This window comes from Hakea prostrata, chromosome 1 (genome assembly GCF_041222555.1).
Source record: "Hakea prostrata isolate BN-2017 chromosome 1, UWA_Hpros_2, whole genome shotgun sequence".
Classification (NCBI taxonomy): domain Eukaryota; kingdom Viridiplantae; phylum Streptophyta; class Magnoliopsida; order Proteales; family Proteaceae; genus Hakea; species Hakea prostrata.
In genome coordinates, this window is record NC_142600.1 from 46,862,320 (window position 1) to 46,875,159 (window position 12,840).

Genomic DNA, 12,840 nt, shown 5'->3' on the forward strand with positions numbered 1-12,840 from the left:
AACTATGTTGGTGCCCATCTATTTAAGTTATTAGTATATTTACATAGGGGTCCAATAAAATTCCCAAACAAGGGTCAAAGTGCACCAAGACCAGATCTTGGTCTTGGTATCTCTATTTCTATGACCCCCAAAGAAAACTCTAGGTTAACTTTTGAATAACTGAAACCATGTAATAATATCAATAGGATAACACGAGCAGGTGGGCAAGGAAGTTCTCTGCAATGTGTGCTATTAATAAAACCTGTTAGATACATTTGAGCATTTAAAGGTACCAAATGGAAAAATCTCATGTTACAAACTAGAATCTGAAGAAAAAGAGAACTGTGGGAGAGACAACAAACGAAGAAGAACAAGAACAAGAAGAAGAAGAAGATGAGAAGACGGGATAATAGACTGCATAAGGTTATCATACAAACCAATGTGTCTTTATACTGAACCAAAATAGAAATGAAAAAGGAACATTACTCTCACCTACCTAAGTTCAAATCCTAATTACAACAGGAAAACTAAGAATTATACTTGAATAGGACTAAGAATAAAAACCAGCTACACAGTTAGGAACAAACTCCCATGCTATAGACGCATTGAATCATAGAAAAATTATTTCCTCGTATATGCACATGGAAACTATAAGATATTGTTGCACAAGATACATGTACAAGTTTTGATGAATTACAAGCCCTCATCCTGCTGTATAAGGAACCCTGCAAGCGTATCCCAGGAAGTGCCAAGAGCAAATTATTTACCTTTTCTGGTGAGAAGCTTTTAATTATATACCAGTAGCATCTACCTGGGACTTGGCCAGTTGCAGTTCCCAATTCATCTACTCCTAAGAAAGATTGACACTGTAACGTCAGTTTTTTAATATGCTGCAACATTTCTACCTGGACCAGAAGAAAACAGTACCTCTGGATTATCAATTGAGGAAGAATTTGGTTCTGCTTCCAGGAGTGCCTCCGAGTTCCTTGCTTCAGATTTCTCATTTGAGTAACTATGGGAAATAAAAGATGATCAATATCCAATAATCATAAGAGAAAAGCACACACATAGGTAAATTAGTTGATACATGAAGATGGTAGCAAAAGTTAGCATGTTGTTTTGAATGATAATGGGGCATTATTTGTATAAGGGCATGACCAATTATTTGATATGAAGACAGTGCAGCACAAACTGGTAAGGTTATCATGTGCATCCCACAGAGGAGATTGACAAATTCCCAGAATGATGCAACAAATTCCTTCACATTAACTCATAACTATGGGTTGAGCATGCATAAGTGGTTTACACATTAAATGGTGATCTCAGATTAGGTCTTGCTAGGGGAGTTACCCTGAATCAGGCAGACCTAATAAGCATTTAGAGTCTGTATCCCACCAATGAACACGGCAGGATAATCAATATATTATTTGATGGAAATCCTAATGTGATTGAATGACAACTTCAGTTAGAATATCCTACCATGATTAGATGTCACTGAACATCAATTATAGAAATTTTTTTTTTTTTACTTTTTTGAGGGAATAATCCACCACATCCTAAGATCTCTATTGCATAGTTAAAACAATCAAAAGGTACCTGCATTCTCACACACGAACCTCATAAAGTCTACCACCAATTTTTTTCAAAAGCAACCAAACGAGGGATTTAGATGGAAACCCAGGCCCCAGCTTCCTCACAGATGAATGTTGATCGTGTAAGTGGAAAATATCAAACTCAGACAAGCAGCATATGAAAACCGTTATCTTTTAGGTTTGCTGGTATAACTGAGATCAACTGCCAAAAATTTGTGACACCTTTTAATTGATGGATCTTTTCTAGTGTAGCAGGTTCAAATTTCTTTTCATGTTCTAGAGGTCAGAACTTAAGGATTTAGAATTAATGGGTATTAATTGATCATAATCAAGTTGAATACTTACGTTGATAGTATGGTCACCCAGATAAGCTCAACACAGTCCACCCAAAGAAGCCTTTGTTCCAATGGAATCACACCATATGTAATCAGGTGGGCAAAAGGCCAAAGCTTCCACCCTGCCTGTCAAGGAAACAACACCATGAAAGATGTATGACATAGATTTATAGAAAAAATTCCAACTTGGTTAAGCACTTGCCATTATATTCCACTGCTCCATTTGTTACGGCCTAAAATTTTACATGTTGAAAAGTTTTTCAATGTTTATTTCCATTTAAGAAAAGAAAGAAAAAAAAAATGAATTGGCTACTTTTAAACATGAAATATTTTGCTGGTCAAATTTTCGAAGTTCAAACTCTCGATGGTGAAATAACAAAGCCAATAGTTATAACAAATAAGTATTTAAATTCTAAACTTAACTCAATAGCTTCTACAAATTCGATATTTTTTTTTTTTTTTTTGGTACAAAGGGGCTTTATTAAACCGGGGGATGGGGATATTAATAAGCCTCAACAGAGTCAAACCCACGACCACTTCACTAAGAGGTGTTGGTTTTGACCACTAGGACAGCTCTGCTTTGGCACAAATTCGATATTTTAAGTGAGCCCGACAATAGGTAATCCATTTTCGAAAGGGTTCCTTAGGCTTGACGAAATACTAGCAAGTCGATATTTTGTTAAAAAAATCCTCATTTGGAGCATCGAAAGAAGAAATAAATAGAGGATGCCAGAAGTTTTCTCTTACCGTAAGCAGGGGCCAAAATGTTGCTTTCAGATCACTAAAAATACTGGCTGGAGATTCAAATCGTAAGAAGCCCAGTACAACATAGTAAATGCTGTTCCAAACAGCAGCCCATGCAGTTTGATCAAATGCAACCTTAGCAGGGACCACCCACCAGTCCTCAAAAGGAAATAGAGCCTGGACAATAAAGTAATCTTCAGTCTTCCAAAGAAAGTCAACTATATGGTTGAGCTAAATACTCCAATGTTAATTACGGCAGTTACCTCACAGTACTGGTAATAATAGTGAGAAAGGGAGCCATGTAGAGAAAACCCAACAAGACCAGATCTGAACATTCGGCCTCTGTCAAACTCAAAAAGAGGTTTTCCTTCATAGCACTGCAAGTATAAGAATATAAATGTTGGAATTTATTAATATAATTAATAAATTAAAGGCCCAAGGGAAAATTAAAAATTCACTAGTAGGGCGGTTACAAAACAGGGTTATATATTTTGGTAACCACCGCATAAGTGAGAATATTTTACATTACATAAGTTTTCCAAGAAAAGGAGGCGGCACCCATCTCTCTCTCTCCCTCTCTCCAAGAAACGCAGGAAGGATAAACCTAGTGGAGGTTTCCTTCCTTTGCCTTAGATCATTCTTCCATCTTCTTTCCACACGGCATTTAGGTTGTGGAAATACTTCCATTTCCTTGTGATTGTGGAATCATCCCGGTAGAGATTTGGTGGTGGAAAGAGAACGTGGATCTAGACTTACTTCCGCTGCGAATACTTCATAAAAAAGGAAAAGCGAATCCAGGTAAGGAATCTTTCCCCGTCAATTAAATAGAATTGATATATATATATATGGAGTATTACCAATATTGGTATCAGAGCCGTGGTTCCCACGATTCTCGATTCCTCCTCATTGTTTAATTTCACTGTATGGATCCAATGGGAAGATCAAGGGTTTATGAAAACCCATGGAGAATCCAGGGTTTAATACGAAACCCATGGGAGAATTGATAAGGCTTTTAGAAACCCTTATGTTTTGGTTTCGGATCCAAGTGGGAGAATCCTTGTGAATTCCCTTGTGAATTTTTGCATGAATTGATTATCCATGAAAATTATTTTTTGTTTAATAATTATTGCTGAATTTTTTTCATGTATTTTTGGATGATTTTTTGGGTGAAAAACGTGTTTTATCGTTTTTTGAAAAAATTTCGTTCATGAAAAAATCAGAAAAAACGTCGTTTTCTGGTCACTGTGGATCAGACGGTCGTCCGTCTATTGTCAGACAGATCACAATGACCCAGACGGAATTTCCGTCTAGGAGACGATCATCCGTCTGGGCGGACGGCGGTCCGTCTTGGCAGACAACAGTCCGTGGAAGATGGATTTTTTTGGATATTGGTCTGTCCAATTCAGAATGTGTTTCTAACTTACTGGACACCAATGGCCTAACAATCTGTGTGATGTTTGGGCATTGAGGGCCAAATGGGGCCTAGTGGGAGCTAATGAGGTAGAAGTGTTCTGTGTGAACCACCTCATAACATTAACATGATTGCATGTTTTATTTTAATAAAATTGTTGTTTTTAATTATAAGTCTATCAATCATGTTTCTTGCATAGAATGAAACTAGTGTATAAGTCTATGTGGGTTTGCATGAGAATTTGATTGAATGTTTGTTAGCATCTCTTTTGGTTTAAGTGCTTATCCCATAGGTTGACTATGCTAGTATGATTTGCTGTTGCATGAATTGTGTTTTATGCTAGAATAGTTGAACTCATCCTAGTATATAATATCTCTAGAATAAATGGTTGTTACCAAGAGCATTGTTGTTAACTTCGCGAAAGGAGATAAACTGAATGAGAGGTATTATGACCTCTAGCACTGAAAGGTGCAGTATATCCTAGAAGAACAGAACATGCTGGAAACCGTAAACTAGACCATGTCCCCACCTCAGGAAGGTACCACTGCACAGTATCGCAGGAACCTTGAGCTTTACAATGCCTGGAAGAGGAAAGACCGGGTAGCTAGGATTAGTATCCTAGGCTCCATGAGGGATGACCTGATGCTTCGGTTTGAGAAGCATAGGACTGCAAAGTCTTTGTGGGAGGCTGTGAAGTTCCAGTATGGAGGGACTTCCACCACAAGAGGCCGCCAGCTTAGACTCACATTTGATGATTATAAGATGCGCCAGGGTCACACCATGAGGCAGCATATAACCATCAAGTCCAACATGATTAGTGAGTTGAGCGCATGTGGGCGCCAAAAGACTGATGAGGAGCAAGTCTGCAGTCATCAGGTCATTGCCTAAGTCTTGGGAGCATATGAAAATCTTCTTGACTCATGCTGATGAGGTCAAGACATTTGATCAAGCTGCCAAGCACCTTGAGCTAGAGGACAATCGGATGTTGGCCGATGCTCCTCACACTGAAGTACTTGCTGCTGAAGCTAGCACTGGTAAGGGTGCAGGCTTCGAGCGCAAGAAGGAGAGAGCTCAACCTTAGCGGTCTAGGCAAAGTAACAGAGGTGGGAACAGAAACAAGAGTGGTTTATGAGACATGGTTTTAGAATTGTATTTGAAAACAATTCTTTGGTTTTGTATCTAGGTGATACAGTTTATGGTTATGGTTTTCTTAAAAATGGTTTCATTGTATTGGATACAATTGATTATTCATTTAATTCTAGTAATGCTTTTGTTTGCCAAGATACTGTGTGTATTGATTCTAATTTGTGGCATGCTAGACTAGGATATATTGGCTTAGATAGAATGAACAGGTTGGCAAGAGAAGGTCTCTTAGGCCAAGGTTCACTATCTGATTTGCCAACCTGTGAGTCATGTCTAGCAGGAAAAGCAACTAGAAAACCATTTGAAAAGGTTTTGAAAGCCTCTTTTCCTTTAGAACTTATCCATTCAGATATGTGTGGACCCATGAATTCGCATACTAGAAAAAGGACAGGCTTATTTCATCACATTCATAGATGATTATACACAGTATGGTCACATTTATCTAATTTCTCATAAGTCAGAATCTCTAGAATGTTTTAAGAAATTCATGAGCTTAGTTGAGAATCAGTTAGATAAGAAGATTAAAACTCTTAGAACGGATAGAGGTAGAGAGTATCTCTCCGATATGTTCAAAGGGTTGTGTGATGAAAAGGGGATATCTAGACAACTTACTATTCCAGGGACTCCACAGCAAAATGGGGTTGCTGAGAAGAGGAATAGAACCTTGCTAGACATGGTGAGATCCATGATGGCGCAGGCAAATCTACCCATCTCTTATTGGGGAGATGCTTTGCTGACTGCGGCCTATATCCTCAATTGAGTTACAACCAAATCGGTTCCTTTCACACCATATGAGTTGTGGACCAGAAGGAAGCCAGATTTGAGTTACTTGCGCGCATGGGGATGTGCAGTATATGTTCACTCTACTTCTCACCAATATGGAAAGCTTGGACCCAGAGGAAGAAAGTGTATCTTTGTGAGATATTCTGAACCCTCAAAGGGCCATGTCTTCATTAGACTAGATGAGAGTGAGAGGAGAACAGAACTTGAGTCTAGGGATGCAACATTCTTGGAGAATGATTTTCCATCTCTTTCAAGAGTTAACAAAGAATCATGGGAATTCTTTGAAATACAACATAGTGGTCTTGTCACTCCAGGGATTCAGATTCTGGATAATGAACCTGGGGTTCATCCAGAAGATCCTAGTGGGAGTGGGAGTGCAGATGTGATAGCTACCTCAAAGGGTGAGCAATCTGACATGCACTTGCGCCGTAGTGGGCACGAGCAAGTTCCTCGTCGATGTTTCGACATAGAGGATGAAGCCTACATGGTAACTCCTGAAGAGATCGACTGTGAGATGACTTCAATCGATGAGCATGAACCGAGCGTGCAGGAAGCTCTTACGAGGTCAAGCTCAAAGGAATGGTTGAAAGCAATAGAGGAAGAGTTGGAGTTGATGAAAGTTAATCATGTCTGGGACTTGGTTGACTTTCCGCCGAGCCGAAAGGCAATTGGGAACAAGTGGGTTCTCAAGATCAAAAGGAAGGTGGATGGATCTATTAAGAGATTCAAGGCTCGTTTAGTGGCTAAGGGCTACACCCAATGAGAGGGCGTTGATTATGAGGAAACTTTTTCCCCTGTGGTTAGGTTTGCCTTCATCCACCTCATACTAGCCATTGTTGCTCAGTTGGACTTGGAGCTTTATCAGATGGATGTAAAAATTGGTTTTCTCAATGGAGAGCTTGAGGAAGAGATCTATATGGATCAACCTCAAGGCTTTGAAGCAAATGGACTTGAGTGCAAAGTATGCAAGCTTAAGAAGTCCATATACGGCTTAAAGCAAGCATCTAGACAGTGGAATGTGCGCTTCCACCAAGCTATGATGGAAAATGATTTTTCCATGCTTGAGGAAGACCACTGTGTTTACACCAAGAGATCTGATGGTAATTATGTCATTCTGACATTGTACGTAGATGACATACTTATGGCTAACAATAACAAGGTGCTATTGGAAACCATTAAGAAATGGTTGTCCTTTGTATTTGATATGAAGGACATGGGTGAAGCAAGCTATGTGCTTGGTGTCAAGATTGTTAGAAATAGGCAAAAGAGATTACTGGGTTTATCTCAGGAGACCTATATTGACAATGTCTTGACAAGATACCAGATGCACAACTGCAAACCAATTGATACTCCAGTGGAGAAGGGTTTGCATTTGAGCCTTGATATGGGTCCTAAGACTCCAGAGGAGAAAACCAAGATGGAAAGAGTTCCATATTCCAGTGTAGTGGTTAGCCTAATATACACTATGATGTGTACTAGGCCAGATATTTGTTATGCAGTGGGTTTTGTTAGTCGATACCAATCAAACCCAGGCATAGAGCACTAGAAAGTAGTCAAGAGGATATTGAGATATCTCAGAGGAACGAGTAACTACATGTTGTTTTACCAATGATTGGATTTGCGCTTAGTTGGCTATAGTGATGCCGAATGGGCTGGAGACATTGATGAGCGCAAATCAACCTCTGGATATGCTTTCTTGCTGAATGGCGGGCCATTTCGTGGTATAGCAAGAAGCAGACTTGTATATCCCTCTCGACCATGGAAGCAGAGTATGTGGCATGCTCAGCTGCGATTCAAGAGGTTGTTTGGTTGAGGAGATTCCTTCGACATACTGAGATTGTGATGACATCCAAAGAGGTTGCCCTTGTCTACTGTGATAGTGCGGCAGCTCTTAGCTATGTCAAGGACCCCAAGTATCATGGGAAGACCAAACATATACAATTGAGATATCACTTTATTAGAGACATTACATCAAGGAAGAAAGTTGTACTTAAGCACATATCTACTAGTCAGATGGTAGCTGACCCTCTTACCAAACCAATAGCCAAGGATGTTTTTATTTCTCATGTAAAATCCTTGGGCTTGTGTAGATTGTGACTTACTTTTGTACTGAGACTTTCTTATTAATGAGTAATATGAGTTCATTCTAGCATTTATTTTTATTCACTTTCTGTGTGATTGTGTTTCTTCTAGCATAAAACAAGATATGTCAATAGGCAAGAGAATGGCTCACTCACACCAGCATTCGCCACTGGCGCCTTGGAGGCGACCAGAGATGAGACAGATTGTGAATGACTTTGTGTAGGTCAATTCATAATCATGATGTCGCATTGATTTGGAATCAAGATGAGTTTCTCTATGGTGAAGAGAATCGACATGAATGTTCCCACTATTCATGTTGCCTATAGGAGCTAGGTGCGAGTACTTTATGTGGCACTAGGGTGGTGACAATAAAGCAACCCAAGTTAGGCGCAAGAGGTTGTGACTAGACTAAGACTTGTATGGTGTTGAGATGGACATACGTTCTATTGTATATAGAATGCTCCACCACAGCATGTATATCATACTATGTGTGCTTAGCGATTATTGGAAATGAGAGGATGGATCCTTGCTCCTCTCATTTTGTGAGTCCTGGACCCTGGACCTTATGGTCCATTAGTGTTCTTAGTGACTTTCGACGACATCATGAAACGAAGGGTTGATGTGGCTACTTTGGGGTGTTACCTATGGTCATGATTGATTCGACCTAAAGGGGCACTACCGGGAAAGGAGTCAATCCTAAGTGTAGTGATGGTTTGGGGCGAAAGGAAAAGTTTGATTCAACTGCACCCTAAAAGTGTTTGCTGGCGCCAACTGTATGTGTTACAGTAGTGAACATTTTAAGGACAAGAAGGTGATCTCTCAGAGGGATTGAGATACCTTTAGTTTGGTGAGTTTGAATAAACCTAGGACACTGTGTTATACTAATACTTATTTGATATGTTTCTTTGAGTGATGTCCCATTCTGGCCTTCTGGGAAGGTTTCTAGTTTGGGGCTCACGCGTGTAGGTATATCACTAGTCGAACGACCCATTTTGCCAGTATGACTTGTGGATATTAGTGTCTGGGACATAGGTGGTCTATGTATCTGGGATACATAGTGAAGAGATCAATATATATGTATATCTGGGATATACATGTGTGTATGGGACACAAGAGGTCTATGTATCTGGGATACATAGCAGAGAGATTGAATGTGTATATCTAGGATATACATGTGTGTCTGGGACACATTGAAAGATTAACACTTGCCCTTGTGCAAGTGGGAGCTGTTGGAATTTATTAATATAATTAATAAATTAAATGCCCAAGGGAAAATTTGGAAATTCACTAATAGGGCGGTTACAGAATAGGGTTATATATTTTGGTAACCACCGCATAAATGAGAGTATTTTACGTTAAGTAAGTTTTCCAAGAAAAGGAGGTGGCTCCCATCTCTCTCTCTCCCTCTCTCCAAGAAACGCAGGAAGGATAAACCTAGTGGGGTTTCCTTCCTTTGCCTTAGATCATTCTTCCATCTTTTTTCCACATGGCAGTTAGGTTGTGGAAATACTTCCCTTTCCTTGTGATTGTGGAATCATCCCGGTAGAGATTTGGTGGTGGAACGAGAATGTGGATTCAGACTTACTTCCGCTGCGAATACTTCATAAAAAAGGGAAAGCAAATCCAGGTAAGGAATCTTTTCCCGTCAATTAAATAGAATTGATATATATGGAGTATTACCAATAATAAACATGAAAGATTACAAAAAGATTTGTTAAAGAAAAAGAAGACAGCAAAGAAATTAGCTTTACTTTCAAGATGGAGTCATTACCTGTGCAATCCAGTCCCCCAGCGAGTAGACAATCCCACTTATTACCATTTTGGCCAAAACTGGATTTGTTTTCAGAGCTTCCTCATAAGCAGTCCAGTTGTGCTGGGGTGCATATCTAAATATCTCATAGAGAGTCCATCCCTAAGGAATGCATGTAAACTGCCATGAGATACATTTGAAAAAACACAAAAAGAGAATAAAAAATGGCGAATGAGGTTGCTTCTTTACAATATAGCACATGAAATGAGTCAAATGACAATTACATCCAGATCCCAGTTTCTAGACATTCATGACCTTTATCTTCCATATAAGAAATTAATTTATCTTGCTAAACTCAGACGGCTTTGAAGTGAAATTCAACTTAAAATGCAAAAACAAGTAAGAATTCCACACCAGTAAACGGTATGATAAATACAAAATCCCAGAATCCACTATCGCAATCTGAGAGCAATTAAGCTAATGGTTTAACGCAATGGATCGAAACCCTGCTAGAACAAAGTCAACAAACAAATAAATGGCAAAATGCAATCGGATATTCGTACAGCCATGAATGTTTTGAGCCGATTACAGCAAATCAGAAAGAAAAACACAAGGACTGCACAGTAGAACTCATGCCCAAAATCATCAAAATCATAAGAAAAGCCCAAGATAACAGAGCCCAAATAATTAGAACATAACGGAACCCAGTCAAATTTATATTCAAAATTCCTTCATTTTTTAACTGAAGGGAACTCAGAGTGGAGAAAACTGGGTAGAAGGTAAAGTTTTATCAAAGCAGCCAATCTCATTTGGGACCATATGATGACACCAAATAAAAGAAAAGAGGAGCAGGAGAGAGCAAACAGATTACGAAAACAATTGAAATTAAAAAGATAAACCTTTTCGATTCGAACACACCAGCAGTGGCAGTAGTAGTAGTAGTTTTTTTTTTTTTGTTTTGGTAAATGTAGTAGTAGTAGTTCAAGTAGGAGTAATGGAGGGCTTCAACTTAAGAAAATTGGACTTAGGAAAAGAAATTCATATAAAGTCGCGTATGTATCAAGTATATGCATTGCAACTAATCTAGAATTCACAAGAGAATCCGAATTTGAAGTGGTCTACAGTTTCATTTCTACAAAATGAAAATCAAAGAATAGAAAAGAGATTAGATGACTCACATGCCAGTAATCACGATCGATAGTAAGCAATTTAGTGATGGCAAAAGTGCCCGCAGCAAGAACAATAGTGGTATTGATTGCCGTATCGATTAACTTATAGATTTCTTCCCACTCTATTTTCTCTGAAGAAACAGACGAAGAAGACGAACAGAACCCTCCAGCCCCTTCGAACGATAACCTGTTCTCTTTAGGGAACCCACCAACCTGGTTAACGTTTTCTGTTTCCCTTTCTCTGTCCATTTCAGCAGCAACTCCATCTTGCTGGTCCGTCGAATCACTGCTCTGCACTGGAATGACATCGACATCTTCCACAACTGAACCAACGACACAACCTCTCCTCTTTCCTTTCAAGAAACTAGAATTCGAACCAGTTACCGGTAAACTGCATTTGGGTCTCGCTTCTTTTATGGGTTTCGCCATGGGAAGAAATACCTGGGCTGCGACGCTATTTAGAGAAGCCATTGCTGGCTGAGTTTGGGAAGAACAAAGCGGCGTACAAGACCTAAGAGTGAAATCTACCAGCCTGTTTTCTCCAAACCAGAGAAGGGTACAGTTCTACGGCTTTAATTTGTAAACAAATTCATGGTTATCAATTAATCATAAATGAGTAGAATTTTTATAGTTAGGACGGATAAGCAGTCAGAAAATCCAGAGCAAGTCTTTTTCTTTGTGATTGAACGAGGAATGCAGTCCACAAATTGAAAACTGGAATTTCTGGATTTCGAACTGGGAGTATAGCAGACTCTTCTGGAATGAGGATGAGCGGCATGGCATTCACAGAAAATCCAACTCCAAATTCCTCCAAAAAATCTATTTCTTTTGGATTATAAGGAGAATTCCAGTCCGATAAAAAAAAGGTTGTCACTTATTACAAAATTAGTTTCAGTAAGATAATGCCACAGAACCAGTTCAGATTCATAAGAATCTGGGTTTTAAGGTTGAAGTGTTGAACACACACCCACCCCTTCCCCAAACTATAACTCAATAATTGAAATCAAGTGCCAAAAGATGGTATGTTAAAGCAGTTAAAGACCCAACTTCCCTAGGGGAGGTCTTGGGTTCGCACCCATTCGGCGGCATTAATATAAAGCTCTCCCCTGATGAAGTAAATCGTGGTGCGCACAAGCTGGCCCGGTTGAACCTCAATTCCAAAAAAAAAAAAAATAATAAATAATTGAAATCAAGAAGCTATAGTTCCAGTCGAGTGGCCCAAAATACGTCTGGAAGGACGATGAAGTCTCTCATAATCACGAAAAATCTTCTTCATCCGAAAGAAAATAATTATATATATTTCCTTCTCGATTATGGATATGTAGGATTTCATTTTATATTTTATATTTTATGGATCAAAGGGGCTTATGCAGCTGAGTCCGAGAATTTGACAAGGACCTGCAGGGTATTGTTGACAACATATCCTCCGACAGTTACTGGCATAGAAAAACAAATCGAAATTCAGCCGAGGTCGTTTCCGCAGTTTTTTTTTTTTTAATATAAAAAAAAGAAAAAGAAAAGTTGATATTACTGAGAAAATAAATGACATGGTTCCTCCACCTGGTCGTACTCATACAGTTTAAAAAGTTGGTTGTAGTGGTAGTAGTGCTGTAAGCCAACCTGTTTAGGTAGTTCCGGAGTCTTGGAGATTTATATTTACAAAACATTACATGACTAAATTTAGACTTGATCTCCACCAAATCAGATATAAGGTGAATCGGCCATTTCCGCTCAGGAGGGGTATAGAAGAGAGCTGTTAATTTCTCTTCATTTACCCATACTTCCTGAATTTGATCAGAGTGTTGCAAGCCTTCCTTCATTGCCCTTACTAGTGCTTCCAAACAGTCGCTTT

At 39.1% G+C, this 12,840-nt stretch overlaps 1 protein-coding gene across 1 annotated transcript; it reads right to left on the reverse strand.

Moving 5' to 3' along the window:
- Positions 1–373: 373 nt before the first annotated feature.
- On the reverse strand, positions 374–11,741 carry LOC149029047 (uncharacterized). Its single transcript, XM_089140282.1, has 7 exons — positions 10,998–11,741; positions 9,841–9,981; positions 2,914–3,027; positions 2,654–2,827; positions 1,917–2,032; positions 907–991; positions 374–829 (listed from the first exon to the last, which is right to left on the reverse strand). The coding sequence occupies exons 1-7, from the start codon at positions 11,457–11,459 to the stop codon at positions 824–826; spliced, it is 1,098 nt and encodes a 365-aa protein (XP_088996408.1). The 5' UTR covers positions 11,460–11,741; the 3' UTR covers positions 374–823.
- Between the last annotated feature and the right edge of the window lie 1,099 nt (positions 11,742–12,840).